The sequence below is a fragment of the Melanotaenia boesemani genome, chromosome 21, assembly GCF_017639745.1.
Source record: "Melanotaenia boesemani isolate fMelBoe1 chromosome 21, fMelBoe1.pri, whole genome shotgun sequence".
In the NCBI taxonomy this organism is placed as follows: Eukaryota; Metazoa; Chordata; class Actinopteri; order Atheriniformes; family Melanotaeniidae; genus Melanotaenia; species Melanotaenia boesemani.
In genome coordinates, this window is record NC_055702.1 from 22,035,875 (window position 1) to 22,059,584 (window position 23,710).

Genomic DNA, 23,710 nt, shown 5'->3' on the forward strand with positions numbered 1-23,710 from the left:
CTCTTATTTGTGCAGGTACAAGGCCTAACAGTCCAGACTCTAGACTAAAGTCTGCATTATAAAACCATAAAAGAAGTCAGGGTGTGTGAGTGTGTACAAAGAAATGTCAAACCCTTTTCCACATGTTTGCCTGTGAGTGTTGTTAAATACCACCAGCAGCTTCAACAGACTATTTGCTTCTCATTTAAAAACGTGTTATACCTCCATATGCTGCATGCTGTTAATAGTCTTTAGTTGGCAGCTAAATAATTTTTCAGTGTCTTTTTTTCATTTTCTTTTCTGTCCGTCCTTTCTCTCCCTGCTCTTCCCTTGATTACCCCTATTCAATACTTCTCTCTTCCCTCTCTGAAATGGCAGTAAACCAGTAAGTGGCCACTAAGGCTCCAGTGCGGGCCAAATGCCCAGTACTTGGAGCTGAGCCCGCCCAGGATGCCTGTTCCTTGGCCCCGGTTACAGCTCCTTTGAGAACTGGCTGTAGCAGAGCAGCTCTGCGGAGCCAGTGGTACTCTTGCAAAAGTAGATGGCTTTGTCTTAAATCTTCATTTAAAGATGAGGATGTGTAAAATGACTACAGAAGTTAGAAGAAAATGTTGGTTTGTGTATGTGTTTTGGTTATATCAGTTTCAAAGTTGGCTGCCGCAATCACAGCTGCCAGAAACCACAAAAAGGCATTCACAGGACAATGTTGTATAGAGCCGCTCTGCCATCTTGGCCCATTTCTTGTCTCACATGGCGAAAAGGTGGAACAAAAATGCTCTCCCACAAACCTGACACACAGAATGACGACACCCAACGAAAGTGAAAGAGTTCATCCTGGTATTAGCGGTGTGAAAGGAGTAGTACACGATTATTCATCTAAACCATAAAATAATTCTATATATGACTTTTGAAATGTCATGTTTATTTTTTCCCGCAAGTCCTGTTTTGGCAACTACAGCTACTGCTTACATTCAGGATTATATTATAGCCCTATGTCACTGGATGGTACAATTGCTTTCACACTGCAAGTAAACCAAGAACCAAGAACAGTATACCACTGTTCGCTTCTTTGGTTGGTACCAGAGTGCAAATGAGCTTTCGCACTGTTCCAAACTAACTAGCAGACCGAACAGTGCCGGTGTGAATTCACCATTAGAACTAAAAAACCAGAGATTTGGACCCAGGGAAGGGGACTTGAGTCTGGGACTCGGACTCAAGTCAAACTTAAATTGCATTTCCAGTGACTTGAGACTCGACTCAGACTCGCGACTTGACTCTTGTGAACAATCTTTTAATTACTTCTGCCAAGGCAGAGGTCATGTATTTGGCGGCATTGGTTTGTCTGTCTGTCTGTTAGCAACTTAACTCAAAAAATTATGGACAAAATTTGATGACATTCTCAGGAAATCTCAGATATAGAATAAGAGACAAGTCCTTAGATTATGAAAGCGTAATGTTAGCATCTATGTTAGCAATTAGCTTAGAGCCTTCTGTGTAAACATGAGCTGTTACTACCTATTTACTAAAATAATGTTACTGTAACTCCATCAGATTGGTTCCACTCCACTGTTCAGAAGAAGAATGAGACATTTACTGAACACAGTTTTCATAAACTGCTGACTTTACCATGATGGCGTTAAACTGGGACCAAACTGATTTCAGATCCACTGTAAACAATAAGGTTTTACTGGTTCTGTTTATGAGAAAAGTACAGCTGTTGCTGATTTAGGAATGTAAGGAATATTTTTTGGACCTGCAAGTACTGGATCTAAATTAATTTAAATATTGAGTGTTTTGTTTTGTTGTTGTTGTTTTTTTGTTTTGTTTTGTTTTTTTTATACAATTTTTAAAAGTTGAATGTTCATATTTTCTGTACTCACATGACAGTTATTTCAAGCCTTTAATTAAAACTATTTAGATTTTTCTGATGCACTAGTTCAGGGATCACCAGCAGTGGACCTCTTGAGCCACAGTCCTGCAGATTTTACATGTTTATCTGCTCCAGAACACCTGAGTCAAATTATTAATGGGTCATTAAGAGGCTGTGCATAAGTTGACAACAAGCTTTCATTTGTGTTCAGGTGTGTTGCAGCAGGGAAACGTATAAAACCTGCAAGACCGTTGGTGATCCTGCACTAAAGTATAGCATATTAGCCCTCTCTACATTCAGGAACCCAGTCCTGGGTTAAGTAACTACAACTAAATATTTTACTGACAAATCTTTTTTTTTAATAATTGAAAGGTCTGGACTGCCGGCAAGCCAGTCCAGCATCCACAATTTTTTACTACAAAGCTGTGCTGTAATAGATGCAGTATGCTTTTTTAGCATTGTCTTGCTGAAATATTCAAGGTCTTCTCTAAAAAAAGTCGTTGTCAAGATGGGAGAATATGTTGCTCTTAAACCAGAAGATTTCTTTATATCTTTCTTTCTGACAGCTGCGTTTACATGGAGCATTTTTTGTCAGACTGAACGCCCAATCGGAATAAAAACGCATCGTCAACTTATTCGATAAGCCTTGAAAATAATTAATTTTTTATCTGATCAAGAGAAGTGGTTTAAAGCTTTCCACACTCTACACTGATTCTGATCATTTCTGTGGTGTGTTTTTTCTGCGCATGCTTGAAGTATGTGAGGGTTAAGCTGAATTTACATCCGCACGCCGTCTGTGTAAGGTCGGTTATGGTGTCGTATGCTCCACGTAGGTCCGCAGAAGCTTGATGAGAGATGTGACGTTCATGGACGAATTGATTCTTTTGAATGGCTCTTTTAAATGAACGATGGGAACCGAGTCACAGCTGTAAGACCATGCATTTTTAAGCCATTCTTTTTATATACAGATTTTCCACACTGCCTTCATCACACTCATGTGAAGCATCAATGAGCAGAGAGTATTGTTCGGAAACAAATACTGAGTTCTATCCAAAACATTTACTAGAATTTGCACTGACTGCTCAGGTTTATTCTTTTTTTTATCAATGTTTTTCCTATATTTTTTTTATCTTGTACGGTAGATTTTGTATAGGTACATATTTTGATTGTTTGTCATTCTTATAGATTGTGAAATTTTGTAAGATATTGTAAGAACCAGAACCACTCCTTTCAAAGAGCCAGTCTTTTGAATGGCTCTTTGAAAGAAGCGGCTCCTCAAGATCCGACTCACTTTAAAGAGCCATAAATCCCATCTCTACACCCCTGCTTGCAGCGCAATTACGCAAAGTACTCCTTTGTGATTGGTTAATTTGTGATTACATATTTCTGGATTTCTGGAGCTTCTCAGTGAGTTTGTGAGGTAACCATTTCATCAGCGTCAGCTACATGACTTTACCATACACAGACACTGCATGAGTATAAATCCAGCTTTAGGTAACATGATGAGTTTCAGGAAGTACTTGAAATCAAGAGGATTATTGAACATTTCAACTGTTAAAAGTCTCAAAACAACAACTTATTTATGTAAATATTTAATAAAATTTGATAAAATATTCCTCTTTGCCTACTTTTTCCTCTGAATCAGTACACATTGTGCATGTCAAAAGTGCTGCAGTCAATCTTTCCATCAGGTAAACACACAACTGATCGGCCAAATAAATCTAATATTTTAGTAAACATGTCAGCTGGATTGATTTCAATTGGATAAAAGTAATATTTGTCTATGTAAATTGCTACTGCCTTGCCAGACGTGTAGGTTGCCAGTTCTATAGGCAGTAGTTTTCCCCGCCTTGTGCATCACAAGTGCAGGCTTTTAGAACTGAGCACAGATAATAAGCCGAATTGGTCCCTCTGTCCTTTAATTCAGAGGATGCAGCGTCCATGATTTCCAAAAGGAATTTTCTATCTCCTCTGATGACAGTTCTCTACTTAGTCTCAGTCCATTTTGGAGGAGCTTTGACCCAGACATGACTTTGGCATTTCTGAATCATCTTCTGTCTTCCTAACTGGATAGAGCTTCATCCTGGTTTTGTGGATGGCTCGTTGAACAATGTTCACAGACAAGTGTTCCTGAGCCCTGATAAAATCATTTCAATTTTTTATTACATATTGTAAGCATCCAGTATTGATTTCCAGCCATGTCCTTTGTTCATAGAGTTGTCTCTGAATTGTCTGACTATTTTTTCTTATCATCTACATGATGTAGTTATCAAGAGATTCAGTAATTCAGAACCTCTGCCCATATTTACCCATGAGAGACTCTTCCTCTCTACGGTGCTCTTTTTAAACTCAAACATGTTGCCAGTCATAAAAATAATTATTAATTAGTTTCAATGTATTCCTCCAGCTATTTCTTGTTAGTATACTGACTTCTAATGCAGCAACTTTTTAAAACCATGTTGCTGCCATCATATTCAAGATGAGCTAATGTTTTTCATTAAATTACTGAATGTTTCACCTCCAACATTTGATTAGTTTTTTATGTACCATACTGAACACAACATTGATTTATTACATTTGCAAATCACAGCCTCCTGGTTACATTTACACTTTGCATGGCATCCTAACTTTTTGTTGAAACAAAGTTGTAAAATTTGGAGATAATATGTTAACACTTGACTATGTCATGTAAACTGGAAATGAATGTCAGCTTGTTCCTGAAAGACGGGGTGAAAAATGGCAGTTTTTCAACTTTTGACCATCTATTAAACGTCAGCAAGCATTTTGCACTGTCAGCGTAAGCACTTTTAGCTAGGCTAAAGACACTGGAATAATGATGGATACTAAAACAATTATTTGACTTAGTGTTTCCCTGCACTGTTCTGTAAAAGTGGCTCTAAATTTTCTCAGGTTGAGACTGTCTTCCAGTCATCCCTGACAAGTACACCGCTTTCACAGATGTTTCATGTTGACTCAGTGCCAAGATGGGGACAGGATCTTATCTCTAAACCACCACTTTCCAGCCTTGTCTCCTTAGCCTTGTCAGAAAAACTGAAGTCAAGATTTTACTGCAACTGAAAGTATAGCAGATCATCACAGGACATAGCAGCAGACTAACATCAGGCTAACATCTATTGCACTGGTCACCAACTCCGGTCCTCGAGATCAACCATTCTGCAGGTTTTAGTGTTTCCCTGCTGCAACACATTTGACTCAAATCAATCAGAAGTTGTTGAACATTTTCTTTTGAATCAGGTATTTTAGCAGGGAAACACTAAAACCTGCAGGATGGTAGATCTCAATGACTAGAGTTGGTGACCATTGACTTAAATGATGTAACAGGTGGCATGAATATATACATATACCTATAGAAACAGTAATGTTAAAAAAAAAACAAAAAAAAAAAACAACTTTATTACGTTAACAATCATTGCTCACATAAATGTCAAATACTGGTGATAACAGTGTCTACAGGTAAAGGTAAAATACTCAAATGACTCATTAAATATTTAGTTGTCTGTCATATGTGAATGTTGTGGTTCTAACTAAAACTATAACATTCACATTAAAAGTGTACACATCAATGTTACTTCCTGTTTTATTGTGATGCATCCTGTCGTAACAATCTATAAACATTCACTGGCCACTTTATTGAGTACACTTGTTCAACTGCTTGTTAAAACAAATATCAGCCAATCACATTACAGCAACTCAATAGGAATTTAGTTGTGTAGACATGGTGGAGACAACTTACTGAAGTTCAAGCTGAACGTCAGAATGAGGAAGAAAGTGGATTTAAGTGATTTTATTGCATGGTTGTTAGTCTGAGTATTTCAGAAACTGCAGAGCTACTGGGATTTTCACACAAAACCATCTCTAGGGTTTACAGAGAATGGTCTGAAATAGAGAAAATATCCAGTGAGGAGCAGATGTTTGGACTAGAATGTCTGGCTGGAGATGATAGAAATGCAACAGTAACTCAAATAAACACTAATTACCATCACAATATCATTTATAGGCCACATCACCCAGCCCGGATTACAACGTATGCAGAATAGCGTCTCTGAACACACAACATGTTGATCCTTGAAGCAGATGGGCTACAGCAGCAGAAGACCACACCGGGTGCCTCCTGTCGGCTAAGAACAGGAAACTGAGGCTACAATTCACACACACTCACCAAAATTGGTCAAGAGAAGATGTAAAAATGTTGCCTGATCTGATGAGTCTCCATTTCAGCTGCAACATTCAGATGGTCCAACGGAAGATTCTCATCATAGATGCAGCAACTGTGTGATGCTGTCATGTCAATATGGAGCAAAGTTGCTGAGGAATGTTTCTAACACCTTGTTGAATCAATCACACCAAGAATTAAGGCAGTTCTGAAGGCAAAACGGGTCCAATCTGATACTAGCAAGGTGTATGTAATGAAGTGGCTGGTGAGTGTAGTTAAAATGCAGTTTTTTAACCATGAAAATATACATTTAGTTTTTTACATGTCTTAATATCCTTTACTGTAAACTGAAGGATAAAAACAAAAATATGATTGGTTAAAAAGACTGATAATAAATTGAGATTGGGCTTCCTTTTTTTTTTAGAAAGTTCTAAAATGAGCCATCTTTACTTTATACTCATTACTGGGTGGTTTCTCTACTGTAGATGTTCATGTTGATTTATTTAGGCTAATGAGATTAATTCATCCATGTATTTATATTCTTCATGGGTCGTTGGGATGCAGAAGCTTTTCCCAGCGTCCTTCAGACAGGAGGCAGGATACTCTTTCTGTGATGCCAGTTATTTTGCCGCCCATGGGACTCACATATTTCACAAAGTGTAAACAGTTAAAGAAGACAACCATCGAGTTTCTTCAGCTTGACCTCAGACTATCAGCAGCTAGTCAGGTGAAACTTGGGAACAAACTTGGTTATACAGCAGAGTAATGACCACAAATACACACTAAAGCTGCAGATCAGGTAAAGTATCCTAACATTAAAGTCTGGCCTCAAGTATTTTGCAAAACAAACTGTTTACATCTTAGCTTTGAACCAAGAAATTAGCAAGAGATTCTGGTCAAAATGTCAAGACACATTCAGGCTTTTGTGAAATGTGGTGTGTTGTAGACCTGTTGGTAAGTCTTCATGATCCAATAAGTTAATCAGTAGGCAGTGCTATGATAGTTAGATATGAAATCCCTCCATTCTTTGTGAATTTTGCAGGTTTGCATTGTAAAAACAGACTATCACATTAATTAGCAATAACCTGACCTCTTCCGTCACCCCATGCTATCCCCATCACAGATCCCTCATCCATTAACTTAACAGAAAAGCTTCTGAATTTGCTCTGAAAACACACAAAGTAACCACACTGCTGGTGCAGCTTTACGCTTAGTCGTTCTTACTCTGCCCTTTCTTACCTTTGTGTGTTTTTTCTCTACCTTCTCACTGCTGGTGTGTTCTGATGAGGCCACAGAGAGGCTGAGCTGGGAGCTTATACAGCAGGGTTTCTCTTTAGCTCAGCACCGTTGTGGTTCTGCCCTCTGCAGAGGACACACAGATGAGTTATTCCCTCCAGAGAAGCCTCAGCAGTCCTCTAAGGTGTTAGAAAGATGTTTGTTGAACAGCAAAACCAGCAGGAGCTCAGATGAGATTGGGGGTTTAGGTTCCTATGGCAGCCAGCTAATGGTTTTTCTGACTTTAGTGAGGAAAAATTGGAGGGATTAGCAACTTTCTCAGCATGCCTATAGCAACTAAGTTGTGTTAGAGGTGAATAGGTGAGACAATTAGGAAGTGGTGCACTTACTGTAGCTGCTTCGGCCTGCATTTTCATTCTTGCTGCCTGGTCACTGGGGTGATAACTTTCCAGGTGATTAAACAAATTAGTCGTGTTTCTCATTTCGGCGTTCACCACCAAATGACAAATTTTATGCATTGGCTGAATTTGTTAATCATTTGTCCTTAATCCAAACCACTTTCATTTTATTAGTGGTAGTGGTGTTATGAAGGACCTCAAGCAGACAGATCAGGTTAATGGTTTTATTTACAGAGATGGATATGAGCTGAGATGGATCTTTGAGACGGCTCTCACGGCTTGGAGTAGTCCACTGGAGATCAAGGAATCAGGGAGACTTGCAAGGGAGTCGAGACCGGGAAGGGGAGCGCTGGGAAAGTCCTACCATGTAGAAACGAGGTCCGACGAGGAGTGAATGTGGAGTGGGAGTATATATAGTCCAGGGCTCAGATTGACTGCAGGTGTGGCTGATCAGTATTCTGGAGACTGGCTCCGCTGATGCGTGACAGGTGTGGTTGTGGCAGGGCCTGGTGCGGGTGTGACAAGTGGGCCTTTTTTAGTTTGATAGTTAATTTGTTTTGTTTATTTATTTTTTTTATCATCATTTTAGTGAAAGTTTTATCATCTACCTGACTGCAGGTGGAAATTAGCAGCTTTGCTGGAGTCTTGCACAAATCACATTTCTCTTTGAGATCAATTTATTGTTGCTCATGTCCCTGTCAAATAAATTTAAGTTTAAAGGGTTTTTTTAAAGGGGTTTTTGGCAGTTAGCAACCAGCTTAGAGGCGCATGACTGCCAGCTAGTGAACTGGAATTTACTGAGGGATAAATAAGCACTTGTGTAGATGGATCGACTGAATATGCCTCATAGGTTTTACCAAGATCGATCCAAATTTAAGCCATGTCAACATGTAGGCAAGATTAGGTGTACCCACTATAGATTTTATTGCTTGGATGTTTTGTCCACATGGAAGTGGTGTTTTCGGAGCCTATAGATGCTCTTTTATTTAAACTGGGTCCCAAATGGAATAGTTCTGAAAATGTGACTGTTTTGTGTCCATGTTTACAACCATAAGCTGACAACACCACGCATACGCTTATTCTGTTTTTGGTGTATTTCTTATACTCCCATCAACCAGGCAACTCTGGTGGAGTAATTCAGAAGCTCTGAGGAGTAAAGCAGTCCTGAAATGGACAATAACTCCTCTTAGTGAAATGGTGATATTTGCAGTTCATTCACACCTTTAAATACGACTTCGATAAAGTACAGCCCCTACAGCAGCATAAGTGAAATACCCTTATGAGGTGGTAAGCATTTCCATATCACAGTTGATGTTACTGACACGTCTGGTGTTAAACAAGCTGCAAAGTCTGTAAAAGGAGGTTGGAGAGGAGGACGAATGGTGCAACTTAGTGCTGAGCTTTCAGTGATGTTCCTCAGTAAGATTGGGTCCACTGTGACTGATTTGTTGCAACAGTAAGTATATTGGGTTTAGACAAAATGGAGCATGAAGCATGGTTTGAATTAGAATTGAAACTGCTTGCTATCCCCTCACCCACTTCCACCAAGTTCACGCCTTCATGTGGAGCGTCTACTGAATTAGTAGCGGTCTGAAACTAACACTGGTGTCAAGCGGTATTGATGATACTCTCCAATGCAGAGTGAGGTGGTATAATACACTTGGTTAATCATGGAAGACACATCTTTCAAATGAGAGTTCTGCGTGACTTTCTTTGTAGATTGAAGACATTATTTGTTAATATGAAAATGATAAAAAGAGATTTTTAGTCTGGACAGCAGGAGAAGGTTTGACTGGTTTATTATAACTAAATGAGTTCTAATAGGCACAATTCTTTCATAGGTTTTTCGTTGTCCTTGATCATGACATGAAGCATTGAACACGATCTGGCAATGAGACAAGGATAAACGCAGACAATATATACAAAGAAGATAATGGGTGACAGGTGGAGTCAGTCAGGGCGGGACAGGAGACACAATGGCTGGAAGTAAAGGTACCTGAAACGACAGCAGAGTTAGGACTTACAAAATAAAACAAGCTAGAACAGGAAACAATAAACCTTTTTATTCTATATGGAAAATTCTTTATTCTTAAATAAAGATGTTTAGTTTCTTTACTTTCCTCTCCCCCGTTTTTAAACTTCATTTGAAGTTATTGCTAAATGCCCGTAGTTACACCTGTTCAACTGCTAAGGTGAAAAAAGCTAATTAGCCAATCGCATGGCACAACTCAGTGAAGAAAATGGATTTAAATTACTGAACGTGGCATGTCTGTTGGTCTGCTGGAACTTTACTGGAACTTTCACACACAACCACCTCTACAGTTTACCAAAAATCGACAGAAAAAGAAAATATTAAGTTTAATTCATGCAGTTGTCTGGATGAAAATGGGCATGATAAAAAGGCAAGAACTCCAATAACCACTGGTTACAACCAACGTATGCAGAATAGCATCTCTGAACACACAACACATCCAACCTTGAAGCAGATGGGCTACAGCAGCAGAAGACCACACCGGGTGCCTCCTGTCAGCTAAGAACAGGAAACTGAGGCTACAATTCTCACACACTCACCAACACTGGACAATAAAAGATGGAGAAATGTTGCCTTTTCATTTCAGCTTTCAATTTCACAAGCTGGGAGGATCGTAAATTTGGATTTTTTTTTACTTGTTTTGATCTCTAAGTGTGTACCATGATTGCATACCTAGGACTTAGCTGATGATCTTTTTGATTATATGGACTTCTGCAGACAGTGTTGCCTAATGAATGCACTAATATGCTGATACATAAGTCTAATATGTGCTCTGTACCAGTGAAGATTGCCCTTATTAAAGCATATTCTACCCCAATGTACAGTACAGAAAAAGTAGTGTGTGATGAAATGAAGCTGCCACTTTAGCTGCCACGATGAAACAGTGCAACCCAAATGTTTGTGAGTGTTGGTGTTGCCACCGATGCTATATTGCAGCATCTCATGTACAGATGTATGCGCAGCATAATTCTGTTATTGATGGACTCTGCTGTCGACCCTGTGACCTTACTTCTGGGCAAGTCGGTAATGACATTGCCCCTACTGGTTACTAGCATATTGCTGCTTGAGAACATCCAGCTTTAATTTCTGAGGACAAATAATGTTTTAAGCAAAAGCATAATAGATAGATAGATACTTTATTTATCCCCATGGGGGGAAATTTATATTAACTACAGCTCACAATTTTACATATATACCAATATTAACTGTAAGAGAAATAATTAAAACGAATAAAATAAGAATATTAATAAAGACTAAAGATATATTAGAGTAACAGTTCCTGTCCTCTTTCTCCAGTGACCTATCAGTCACATGTGGTGGCATCTAGGTTGTCCAGTCAGATTTTAGAGTCTACCCTGGCCAGCCCTCTAGTTCTGCCCCTGGTCGATATCACACAGTCAGCCACAATATGGTTTAGATTCGATTCAGTTCAGAGGCCAGAGATTGATATCATGAGATGATATGACATTACTGATTTAACACAATCCCTTCAAATTTACAAAGCAACTAAAATACCATGTGATATTTTTATTATTGGGCTCTTCGTACAAAATTGGAAGATAAAGTTTCATCTTCTATATGTTTATTTTTAAACATTTTAAATACTGTAAAACAAAGCAAAATAAAATTGTATGTTTGCTCCAGTTGGAGTTTTAAACTAAATATTTTTAGGCATTTGAGTAATAATAACCAAAGTAGTACATTCTGACTGTATCATTAACAAGAAAACACAAAAAACTGTCTGCTCATCAACTCCCACTATGAAGCAGATGCATTCACTGACCAACTGGTGTATGGCTCCAGACATTTAAATGAATGGCACAGATGCAAAAAAAGTGCCTGTAAATGCTCACAGCCACAGTCATTGTATTAATACAAATGCCTCCCTCATTAAACCCCCAACCCCCCCATCTGGCCTGCAGCAACGCCACAGGTTGAATCAATAGCTCTGTTGTTTCTACATGCAACTAGGGTGCAAAACACTTTCTCAACAATGCCTTTGTGATGGAGCCACAGGTGAAGCAGCACTTCTGAAAAAGACATATCTCTAGCAGCATATGCAGCGTGAGGAAAAACAGCAGAGACACGCTACATCAGGAGTTTTCCACCTGCTGTTCCCTACGACTGTGCATCTGTTGTTCACAGCCGTCCTGCTGAGAAACACCTCAGACGTACATGTAGAAAAGATGGCACTGTGTGTGTGGTGGTGGGGGGGTGGGGGCGGTTAGTCATGCAGCCGTGATAATCTTCATGAGTGCTGCCCACTCCTCTACAAGCTCTGACTCAAGCAGCGATGACCTCACCGCTGAATAGCTGGTTGTGTGTTTTGTGCGAGTGGTGTTGCTTTTAAGTGTTTGCATGTATTTTTAGTCAAACAAACCCTGTCAGGCGTTTTAACAAAGAGTTGTGATTTATTCACATACTCAGGTCTGTGATGGTTTGTGCTTGCCAATTTATCTTGAGTTAAGGCAGAGAAATCAGAGGTTAATGTGAATGCTGCTAACATTCTCAGGGGATCTTCCCCCTACTTCTATCCCTCCTATCTCCTCTTCCTCATCTCTAAACCTTCCCTGGTTTTCCGCCGTTCTCCAGTCGGACTCTGGGGCTTTTCCATCTCTGCTCACTGCAGCCACAAGAGAACAAAGAGCTGTAGGAATGGTGTTTTAATGTTGTCTTCATCCCTTCACTCTCATTTGGATTTCACGTAATTTCCTTTAATTATTGTCAGTGTGCGTGTGTGTGTTCACATGGTGCTAAGGGTCTCCTTGTATGAGAAACAGCAGCTGGAGTCTTTTGAGTGCTGCCCAGCGAGGACACTGGCAGTACTCTCAATAACTTGTAGCTTTGCACAAATTGCCACAGTTTACATGTGAAGATATATGATGCACTATACACAAATATACATTCTAACATGATTAACAGAATCTAAGTAAAACACTGGTAAAGAATGCTGAAGCATGAAAAGAACAAGTGTTTCTGTGCTGAAGCAATGACTTAATAAGCAAACACAAACTGATTTAGCAATGATTTTAGAATCGATCAAGAGCCACACTGTCAGCTCTGCATTGCACTGACTCAGAGCTATAAGCTCAGTGCAGATTTTAACAATGCTGACACACAATAGAAATGCCATCCTGATGTTAAAAGCAAGTACCGTATTTTCCAGACTATAAGTTTGGCTGGTCCTGCGACTTATAGTCAGGTGTGACTTATATATATAATTTAACATGTTTTTAAATGGTAATTAATACCGACTGACATGACCCAAGGAGTAAACATTATCATCTACAGCCCAGAGAGGGCGCTCTAGACTTGTGATAACCACGGTATTTGCTGCTCCTGTAACATTGAAAAGATTAACTACAACATTAACTTAAAGACAACTGAGAAAAACTGAACATAAAAAAAATGGCCCCACGAAGAAAATCCTATTCTGCAGATTAGAAACTGCAGGTAGTAAAATACGCAGCCAAAAACAGTAATCGAGCAGCAGTTGGTGGAGTTGTTCACAACCGAAATCACGAATGAAGAATTCATTTACAGACCATGATAAGAGTGTGAAATTGTACTCAGAAAACGTGGCACTGCTTTGCAAATAATTTAGTTTTGAAAAATGAACACTAGAGTCACAAATTCCTGTCTGATTGTACTGCGATTTGCTTGAAAGTGTCGGCGAAGAGATTACAGAGTGGAGTAAAGCGAGAACTTAGTTCTTGTCCTTAAGGCTGTTTTAAAAAAAGTTTGTTCATACACCATGAGAAGCTTTGTCTGCGACAGAATGACTGCGGGTGGAATGTGTCTATGCGCAATGACCAATTGACCTGGTTATTTAATATTTAACGTGAAACTTCATCGGGGGCAGGGCGGGGTTGTGAACGCGTTGATGTCGGTGTTGTTTAATGCCAAATGTGATGTGACATTTTCAAACTTTCTCAGCACCTCAATCAGCTGTTCATTAGGTGTAATAAGGAGACTAGTTCTTCCTCACAGTTTAAAACATCCTGGAGGAAATCCTGGTGTTACGTTAACATACTGGACACATATTCACCCTGTTGGTCCATGTGCTGTTGTGGAGTTGAATAACTTGCCTTTCCAGATTAAATGTTTTTGTTCTTGGTCTTGGATTTTGTGAAATAAATTTCTAAATAAGTATGTTTTTTTTCCTCTCTTCATGACACATTTTATGACTGATGCGACTTATACTCCAGAGCGACTTATAGACTAGAAAATACGGTATTATTTAGGTATTAATCTGCTGTCATTCTTATACTTATTAAATCTGTATGAAGCATATCTACGGTCCTGGATAGCCACATCACAGAAAAACGAGGTGTTAACCACTCAGTCAGACCGAAAGACTAAATCAGTCATCAAATAAAAAAAACTGCCTTAAAATTACAAGAAAAGGAGAAGTGCTCTATGCTCACAGAGACTGGGGTGGAATGGGAAGCAATGTAACACTAATTCCATCATTCTCTACCTTTTAACAAGCAACTACTTTTTTAACACATTTACTGTGTCTCCACACAGATTTCTCTGTTTGCTTTATTCTGACTTTAATCCACACTAACACAAAGTAGAACTTGACCATTATTTGATCTGTTTAAACAACTCATAGGACTTACCAATGGATGTGTTTTGCTTTTTTTATTTAAGATAGCCAATACATCTAAATTGATTACTTGACTTGTTTTAGTTAAGTACTAAATATTTCAGATTCTACAACACATATCATTGCATTCTTAGTTTAGTTGCTTTGTATATATATGCACTGGACTGGATCATAGCAAAGGATTTAATGAAAGCATATAACAACATCTATCAGGATAGAAATATGGTTAGGCCAATATAAGCCATTAACATCAGCTTCCCATGAGAGTAAAGTTAGCAGAGAGATGATAAAGCCAAAGGTTGCTGAGACATTATGGTCTAGAAAATGTTTTGTTCTAACAGACTGGGTGAAAATGCCAGCATGGATCACTGCACCTTTCTTTGCATATTATTTGACTGCTGACGTGTGTGTGTTCACATTTTCGTGTCAAATTCAGAGCTTAGGCTCAGGCTATAAAGTGTGAATTATTGCATGCAGTATGTGTGCGTGCACGCCTCTGTGTTTGTGTATGTGTGTCTTGTGGTGTGATGATGTAACTAACCGTTAACCTCAGCTGACTTTCTGATCAGATCTCAGGTGGTCTGTTTCCTGTTAGTACGCTGCAGTAAATAGGATTTCCCCAAAATCATATTCCGCTGCCCTGCTTCTCCCTTCTGAGCAGGAACACACACTTCCAGAGTCCCTTGTAATATTTGCTTAATATACTTTGCTTCTATCACCCGTAACAGCAGTAGCATCAGCACTTCCAGTATTTATTGCTTGGACCTTTGCGATGGCTGTTCTTTTTGTTGTGGCACTTTTATAACAAGACTTTCTCACTCCCTCCTTTTTTTTATCTTCCCTCAATCTTTTCCATCATCCTCCTGTACTGCTGTCTCCCAATTTAATTTCCTCCCTGTCCTCTTTGTCTCTAAACCTTCCCCCTCTCCTTTTACCTTTGTGTTTGCTCTCACCACACCATCCCTCCTATTTATTCCCCTGGCTCTCCCTCCTTCCACTTCCCTCCCTCTCTCCTGCAGAGCCGGATTGGGCGTCGCTGACTTTGGGTGTGTTTGTTTGCCAGGCCTGTTCGCTCCTTCACCGGAACATCCCTGACATCAGCCGGGTCAAGTCTGTCCAGGACACGTGGGATGCCAGTGAGGTGGAGGTAGGGTAGTAACAGCAGTAATCCCTCCTGCTTTTAGAGGTCTGAACAGTGTTATGTGGGGTGGGCAAACAGGGAACATGAACACCCTTTAGTGGAAGCCTCATTGGTGAGTTGATAAGGCACAAACCAAATAAGTGGAGATACTCCAAGCAATGACTTTCTGGATCGAGCCCCACCTAGACAGTCCATTTGTCACCATGTCAACAGCCCACTTTACTCTTATTTATTCATTCTTCTGCTATGTCTATACAATGAAGGAAAAATTCCCCAAACTATTTTAAAAAATAGATTCAAGAAAGAAAAATGAATAAATGTTTAATCTTGTATTTAAAAAATTCTCCACTTTAACATAACATTTTTTTTCTCAAATGACGTACATGTTGGGCTGCCGCTAGAATGATGAGTTTGAGCAACTTTTATGTGGGCTAATGCCTTCTGTTTTCACCTTATCTGCTGGAAGTTTACATCTCCACTGAAACAACGATTCAGTGTGTCTGCAGCACACTATTTTCCTTTCTCAATCGAACGTTTTACGCCAGAAACCTTGGTTGTACACACACATTTCAAATTGCTGTATTGTTTTTTTTTGTTTGTTTGTTTCCAGACTAAAGTATATCCAAATTATTTTAGGAGCAAATAAAACAAAATCAATTTATTTATATATACGAGTTCTAATGGAACTATTACATGAACTAATACTGCATCAACATATTTTGCTTGGCTTAAACCTTCACAACATTTATAAATGGCAGCTGTAGCTCAGGAGGAAGCACAGTCGTCTCCCAACTAAAAAGTCACTGATCGACTCCAGGCTTCCCCTGACAATGTGGTAAAGTGTCCTTGGCCAAGACACTGAACAAAGGTTGCCCCCCGATGTGTCTATAGGGGCATTAATGTGTGTGATCTGGACACAAAAAGCCCTAACAATAGAAGTGCTGTATAAGTGTATGGGTGAATGTCAAATGTAGTGTAAAAGCACTTTGAGGGGTGAACACATGACTAGAAAAGTGCTATGAGTACAGTCTATTTACCATTTACTTGTAGACATGGCACCATGAAAGCTTCTTCCAAGGATCGTGGAATTCAGTCCAAAATGTTACTGTTTGCATGGAAACTGTAATGGTTGACTCTAGAGGACCCGGGAATTCAGCCACACACAGTGATTGAGGTTTTACCAGGGAAATGTTTATTGGGCACAGGGAAGGACAGGAGCAGTCCAGAAGCAGCTCCACAGAGGAGGTGGCAGGGTCCTGAAAACGTTGCGGAACACAGAATCCAGGAAGGCTCCAGAAATAAACAAAGAGGTTATCCAATCCAACAAGTGTATGGGTCAGGCAGGCAAGGGTCAGAACAACTAGGCAAGAAGCAGATACTTAACAGGGCCAGGCAGAGATCGGTGGTCAGTCCAAAACAGGAGTTGTAATCCAGATAGGCAGGGAGCAGGAAAATCCGACAAGGAATCAGGCACCAGGAAATCCAAGAAATGTAGCTGGGTCAACAACAGGAATCTAGACAGTATACTCAAGACAAGACAAAAACACTGGATATAAGTATTTCTGACCATCTGGCAGGGAAGCAGAGACTGGAGAGAGGTTAAATAGGATGATGCACAGGTGAGGAGAGGGAGCAATCAGGAAGTCCAGATGGAGTAAATAAGCCTGATTGAATGAGCTGAAGGTTAGATAGAGCAACCACCATGACAGAAACAACCCAGTTGGGATGCTCATGTGTCAAGTTGATGTGAAAATGGTAACTGCATTTATACAGAACTTCTGGTCTTGTTAATCACTCAAAACCCTTAACAATACCACATTCCCTCATTTACACAGGAGTGTTATTATTATTATTATTATTATTATTATTAAACCCATATCCACACTCAAGAATGAAGGCAATGTAGGATTCAATTACGTGACAGGAAGCCAGCATTCCCCCATTCCACCTCCTGAACCACCAACACAAGAACGTGATGGATTTTTCTAAACCCCAAGCAGTACTGTTGTCTGACTCCTTCTAAATGTGCACATCTCACTGCTGGCTGCTGTTGTTTCTTGGTTTATTTTCTTTTTCTTTTTTTTCTTCCATTTATTTATTTATTTATTTATTTATTAGCAGTTTGGACAAACTTGTAGAACATTTTTCAAGCCAAGAACAATCAGTTTTAAGATAAGGATCAGTGCTACCAGTGGCTTCATAAAACCAGTACTCAGCTGTTATGAATGCTTTGATTGGCTGTGATATTTGGGCTAGATATTGGAATTCCAATCAGCTCGCTGACCAGCTGATTGATCCGATTTGAGAGAATTTCACAGCAGGGATTCCTGAAGTAATAGACTAGTTTACAATATTCCCTTGAGTGTAAAAAGAGGCTGAGCTGTTGTGTGCCTTGCCATCATGCTCTCCTTAGAAATATAGCAGAAATATAACAGCTGTGCAAAATTAACACAGAAAAGTAAAGAAACGCTGTAATTAATGTTTTCTCACTGTCTGTACAGATGATGAGTAAGGCTGTTCTGTGAATGTAACAGCATGTGAGCTGAAATGCCAGCAATCTGTAACAATGAAGACTTTGTGGGAGGTGATGCAAATGTGACTCATAAAGGGAAACATGAGGTTCAAGTTGTAGAAAGATAATAATTGGGATGTAATGGGAATTTTACAGTGAGTAGATTACAAAGCAAATTTAAGGAAAAATAACACTCACCAGCCTGCCACGTGATTGGCTAATTTTTACAAATAGCTAATTAACCAATCACATGGCAGCAACTCAATCCATTAAGATAAACATTGTCAAGTTGACTTGTTGAGCTGACATGGTTGGTGCCAGATGGGCTGGAATATTTGAGGAACTGCTGATCTACTGGGATTTCATACTCAACCATCTCTAGGGTTTACAGAGAATGGTCTGAAAAAGAGAAAATATCCAGTAAGCAGCAGTTGTCTGGATAAAAATCCTTTATTAATGTCAGAGATCAGATGAGAATGGACAGACTAATTGGGGATGATAGAAAGGAACATGAGTTCTAGTAATCACTGGTTCCAAACAAGTTATGGAGAATACCATCTCTGAACACACATGTTGATCCTTGACACAGATGGGCTACAGCAGCAGATGACCACACCAGGTGCCACACCAAGGAACTGATGCTACAATTCACACAACCACCAAAACTGGATAGTAGAAGACAGAAGAAAGTTGGTCTGATGAGTCTCTATTTCAGCTCCACATTCAGACTGTAGGGTTAGAATTTGGCTTAAAATACATGAAAGCATGGATCCATCCTGCCTTTTATCAGTGGTTCAGGCTGCTGCCTTTGGTTTACTGATGTGAGAGATATTTTCTTGGCACACTTAGTACCGAAACTTGGACCCTTAGTGGCAATTAAGCATTGTTGCCCACATGTAGCATGTGTACCTGAATATGTTGCTGACAATTTTTACCTCTTAATGACCACAGTGTACCATCAGATGGCTACTTCCAGCAGGATAATGCAGCATGTCACAAAGCTCAAATAATTTCCAACTAGTTTCCTACACATGACAATGAGTAGACTCCAGTGGTCTCCACAGTCACCAGATCTCAATCAAGTAGCACCTTTGGGATGTGGTGGAACGTGAGATTCTCATCATGGATGTGCAGCTGACAAATGACATATGGATTATTTTTTGAGGAATATTTCCAACACTTTGTGAATTTAAGTTAAGAAAAACTTGCTACAAGTAAAAAGTGGCCAGTGGCCAGAGAGTGTATATTTTGATAGACAAACCTCTTTCTTTCACACACATTTAAAGCTAAAAAAAAAAAAAAAGTCAGGCCCTTTTTCTTTTATTAAAATCATGTTGTATCAAAGGGTTTTTTAACTTTATTATTAGCTTTAAAAATGTGGCTCCCAAACACACTAACAGAGGAGGCTATTGTGTTGTAAATGTTACATTTGAAGTGTCAAACGCATCATATGAGGACATTTAAGTCACGTGTAAATTTGAGTGACTTTTTGTAGAAATTAGTGTTGTTGTTGGATTTCCTGCTGCTTTGACCTTCACAGCAGAATGCCACAGCGCTGCATCCCTCTTGGAGCCCTTCAGAGGATAAGAGGAGGCATGCTGTGGGATTCATCCAGTTGGATTGTGCTCAGAAATTATCCTCGGGTAAAGCACACAATGAATAAACAAGAGTAGAAGGAAGATGTTCTGTAACATTTAAGGTTTTCTGTGCTGCAACCATGTTTTCATCTAAGTTAATTTAAGTCAACAAGAGATATTCTAAGTTAAGCTCAATTAGACTCTGGAAATCCGGTTTATGAACATTAATCATTTTTAAAAATTCTTTTGCATTTATTGCATTTATTTCTTCAAATTAATCAGTGCTAGTGCAGCACAATATCTTTAAAATGTATTGTCATTGTAACCATAACACATTCAATCCATACTGCAAGGACTATTATGATATTGCAAAGACATTTTGACTTAAAGTAGGGCCATCCTGGGTGTATTAATGAGGGCTAAATTCCACTTAGATAAAGTTCTTCTTTTGGGAATGTTGTACAACCAGCCAGTATTATTTTCTTTGACCATCAAGTGGTGCTGCTTCTTCTTCTCTCTCTTTCAGTTAATTGCTGAATTGGGCAACAATGCAGCCAAGGCTAAATATGAGCAGAAGGTTCCTGCTTTTTACTACAGACCAACACACACTGACTGCAAGTGAGTATTTGATCAGTTAGCTATCTTTTAATCCACAATACTGGAGATCACCCTGTGTCAAATTATAGTAGATATTTTGTCATTGGCACTACATATTTATTATTACTGAAGACAAGCATTTTACTAAATTAGCTAACTTGTTAAGTAGCTAATTGTAAATTAATGCTAAAGCTAAGTGAGCAAATTAATAGTGTTTAAGTGCAGCCATTCTGAAAGAAAAACTGTAAGTAAACGCATGTTTAGCTAATAATACTAATGACTGTTTTATTGCAAAGCTTGACTACTGTGTTTATTTACTTTATGTCAAAGTGTCCACTGTGGAAATTTACTAAAGACACATTCAGGCATGCATTGACAGACTTTAGAAGCCTTTATTTCTTCTGAAGAACATGATTAAAATTTTTCCAAAGGATCTGAGATCAAATTTTACATGAGTTTATTATGATTTTTTTGCACACCCTTTTCTTTATTTCTCAGTATGTTTCTCTTTATACTATTTTAGGTATTTTTTAATGCATCTTTTGCACCCCACTGTGATGTCTTTAATGTTTTATGCAATGCACTTTGAATTGTCTTGTACATGAAATGTGATATACAAATAAACCTGCCTTGCTTGGCCTCACAAGGGACCGGTTATCTTTATATCATCTTTGATGATTTGGCTTTCATTTAATGCCAGCCACATATTTATTTTTCAAACCTTAAACTGATATTTCAGAATCTTAACCGGGGATTTAATTTTCTAAACCTAACCAAGAATGTTCACCATGTATAAAATCGTTTGATTTTACTCAGAAAATAGATATTGATGCTCTAGAATCTATTCTCATATTACAGTGTTGATATTTGATATATGTAGTTTATTATTTACAGAAACAGAGTGGAAAATAACTGTATAGTCAGGATCTCATCTAAATGACATCCAAAAGAGACTACTTCTTCTTCTGCCTGCCATAATTAACGTATATGAAATTTGGTACATTATCAGTGCCGCAACAGCATGTTGTTCACTCAATTGCTCAGAGCTCATTCATTTCAATTGAGCTAGTTGACCCAAACTCAGACATGTGAAACTATTTCAGCTCCACAAACAGCAGTGATGTGGGATGTGATGTGTGTGGGAAGACAGTGTGGTGCTGTAGCAACACCAAAAACCTCATTAAACATCTGAAAGTCCATCCTAACCCAGAACATAATGAAGTTATAATGACACGATCTAAAGAGAAAAGGAGAGGGATGGGTGCTGCTAGGGCGAGACAGACACTCTCAGTCTTTGCAGGCATGTACTATCCAGGTACAGAGGGAGAAAAGGTGAAGCACTATTATGAAGCTTTAATCTGAAACACATTACTTTTTCTTTTGCTTTTCCAAACACATTAAGTACAAAGTGTTGTAAACAGATCAGTATATTTGAAACCAGCCTGATGTTTTACTTGGTATCGGATCGGAAGTTAAATCAGTGGTGTCCTACATCACTAGTAAAAGCACGGAAAAGTTTTGTTTTTAGAATGAGAAAAGTTTGCAACAGCACTTAACACAAGTTTAAACTGGAATGTCAAACATAAAACAAAAGCAGACATTGTTTGTATTTTTGGTTTTCAGAAATGTAAAATGGCATTTATTTTTCCAGTGACTGGTAGACATTAAATACAGGGGCGACAAAAGAAATAAAGGTTTAAGAAAAAGAAAAGCAACATTAGTGAGGTGTTAGAAGTAACTTACATTTTTTTCCTTGCCACACTGCTTGCAACTGAATGTGGCCTGCAGTCACACTTTATGCTAAAAACTGACAAAGTGATGCAAACGTACAGTAAAGCTGATAATGAAACTAAGATACTGAGCAGTTTCACACCTCTGATCATGCGTATCCACTTCAGGACTGTTTTACTTCCTCTTTGTATATACAAAAGGCCTAAAAAAAATCTCCTCAAACCATTTCCTGTTGTCAAACATCACATTAAAAGGCATTAACTCAAGCTTTTTATAACAAGTACATTTAAAAATTGTGTGATGGCTGCTCTTTAATACAGACTGCATCAACATAGTTTTTATTCTGCTTCCAAAAATACTTACTTTTTGATGTAGACACACTCTTGTCCACCCATCCACTTCTACGCCTGCCTCCCACAGAATTTAATAAAAACAGACAAAACCAAACCAGACCAGACCTTCTCTCTTTCACACCTCTAGTTCTGTCAGTTCTGATGAAAGAAATGTCTTTCCCAGTGTCAGGATTGGCGTGTCTGCTTGTGTTCACACTCTTCTGTTCCCCAGAGGTGCACAGGGTTTAGTGTTGAAGATCCAGTGTCTCTAGAGGGTTTCATTCATAGAATTTTCTTTAGAGAATAAAAGAAATTTTTGTCTCTTGATGCTGATGGAATGGCTGATTTATGTCTTCTTTACAGAGGAAAAGAAAAAGAGTGCAGAAATGTGTAGAAAAAGAGGATGAATGGCTCTGAGCCTAAAGGAGGTCTAGAACGATGAGAGAGTTAAAGAGCTTGTTGGCACGGTGACGAACTGAGAGGTGTTGGTTTAACTGAAGAGGAGGAAATTCTAAAATTGTGATTGTACGGCTTTTCATGGAGCTTTAGTCAAAGGCTTTGGAAATCGTTTTCTCTTTGTTCTTAATGCCATGCATATCTGTGAATTGTTGAGCATAATCTTAAAGAATAATTCATTACTCAATTCCATGCTATCATGTCAGTATTGACCAGTAGCCTGAGGAATGTTTCCAACACCTTGATGAACCATTACCATGAAGAATAAAGGCATGTCTGAAGGCAACAGGGGGTCCAACCTTAAAGTGGTCGGTGAGAGTACAAGCCACTCCCAGCTACACCGCACATTTCTTTTAAATAAAAGGCAACACTGTCAGTAACCACTTAAAAATAAACAAGAAAATCTAGGGTCTAATTCATCATTAAGTCCATCTGGTGTCATAGTGTCCAACCTTTGAGACTGCATAAGAACCTCAGATATCTAACAAGACCTGAGTAAAACCTCTGACCCGCCACTATTACAAGGAGTTAGCTGAGGTGGTTGGAAAAGGGGTAATAGACTGCTGGTTCTATGTAGCAGAATTACCCAAGATAAAAAAGTGGTTTTATTTGTGTGTAGATCTCATTTGATGAGTGTGCAGTTCACATAAGAGCTAACAGTGTGTTTTTATCGTATCTCCAGGCTGCTGAGGGAGCAATGGATCAGAGCCAAGTATGAAAGAAATGAGTTTGAGTTTATTGAGAAGCAGGAGCCTTACTCTGCAGGTACGTACACCAGGAAAGCTTTGTGTCATCATTACTTTTGAAAACTCTAAAGAGTTTATATGTTTTTCCCCCACATAGATCTGATATCATTTCAGATGATTTGTTGAACTTCATTTTTCTTCTGATTGGAGATATCTCGCAAAATGTGTTGATAACATCCCAATACACAAGTTTGTAGAACTAGAAGGGCTTCAGTGTAGAGCTGACCTAAATATTACCTAAATTACCTAAATGAGCCTCAATTATGTTAAGAATTTACTTCATTTTTAGGTGAATATGAAGGTCCAACTTGGATAAT

General features: G+C 38.8%; 1 protein-coding gene across 1 annotated transcript in view; it reads left to right on the forward strand.

The window, feature by feature from the left end:
* LOC121633002 (arf-GAP with dual PH domain-containing protein 1) overlaps positions 1–23,710 on the forward strand; it is a 39,816-nt gene that overhangs the window by 548 nt on the left and 15,558 nt on the right. The window contains exons 2-4 of the mRNA XM_041974849.1: positions 15,321–15,448; positions 20,058–20,149; positions 23,330–23,412. Coding sequence (XP_041830783.1) covers positions 15,321–15,448; positions 20,058–20,149; positions 23,330–23,412 — 303 coding nt within the window. The remainder of the gene's footprint in view (positions 1–15,320; positions 15,449–20,057; positions 20,150–23,329; positions 23,413–23,710) is intronic.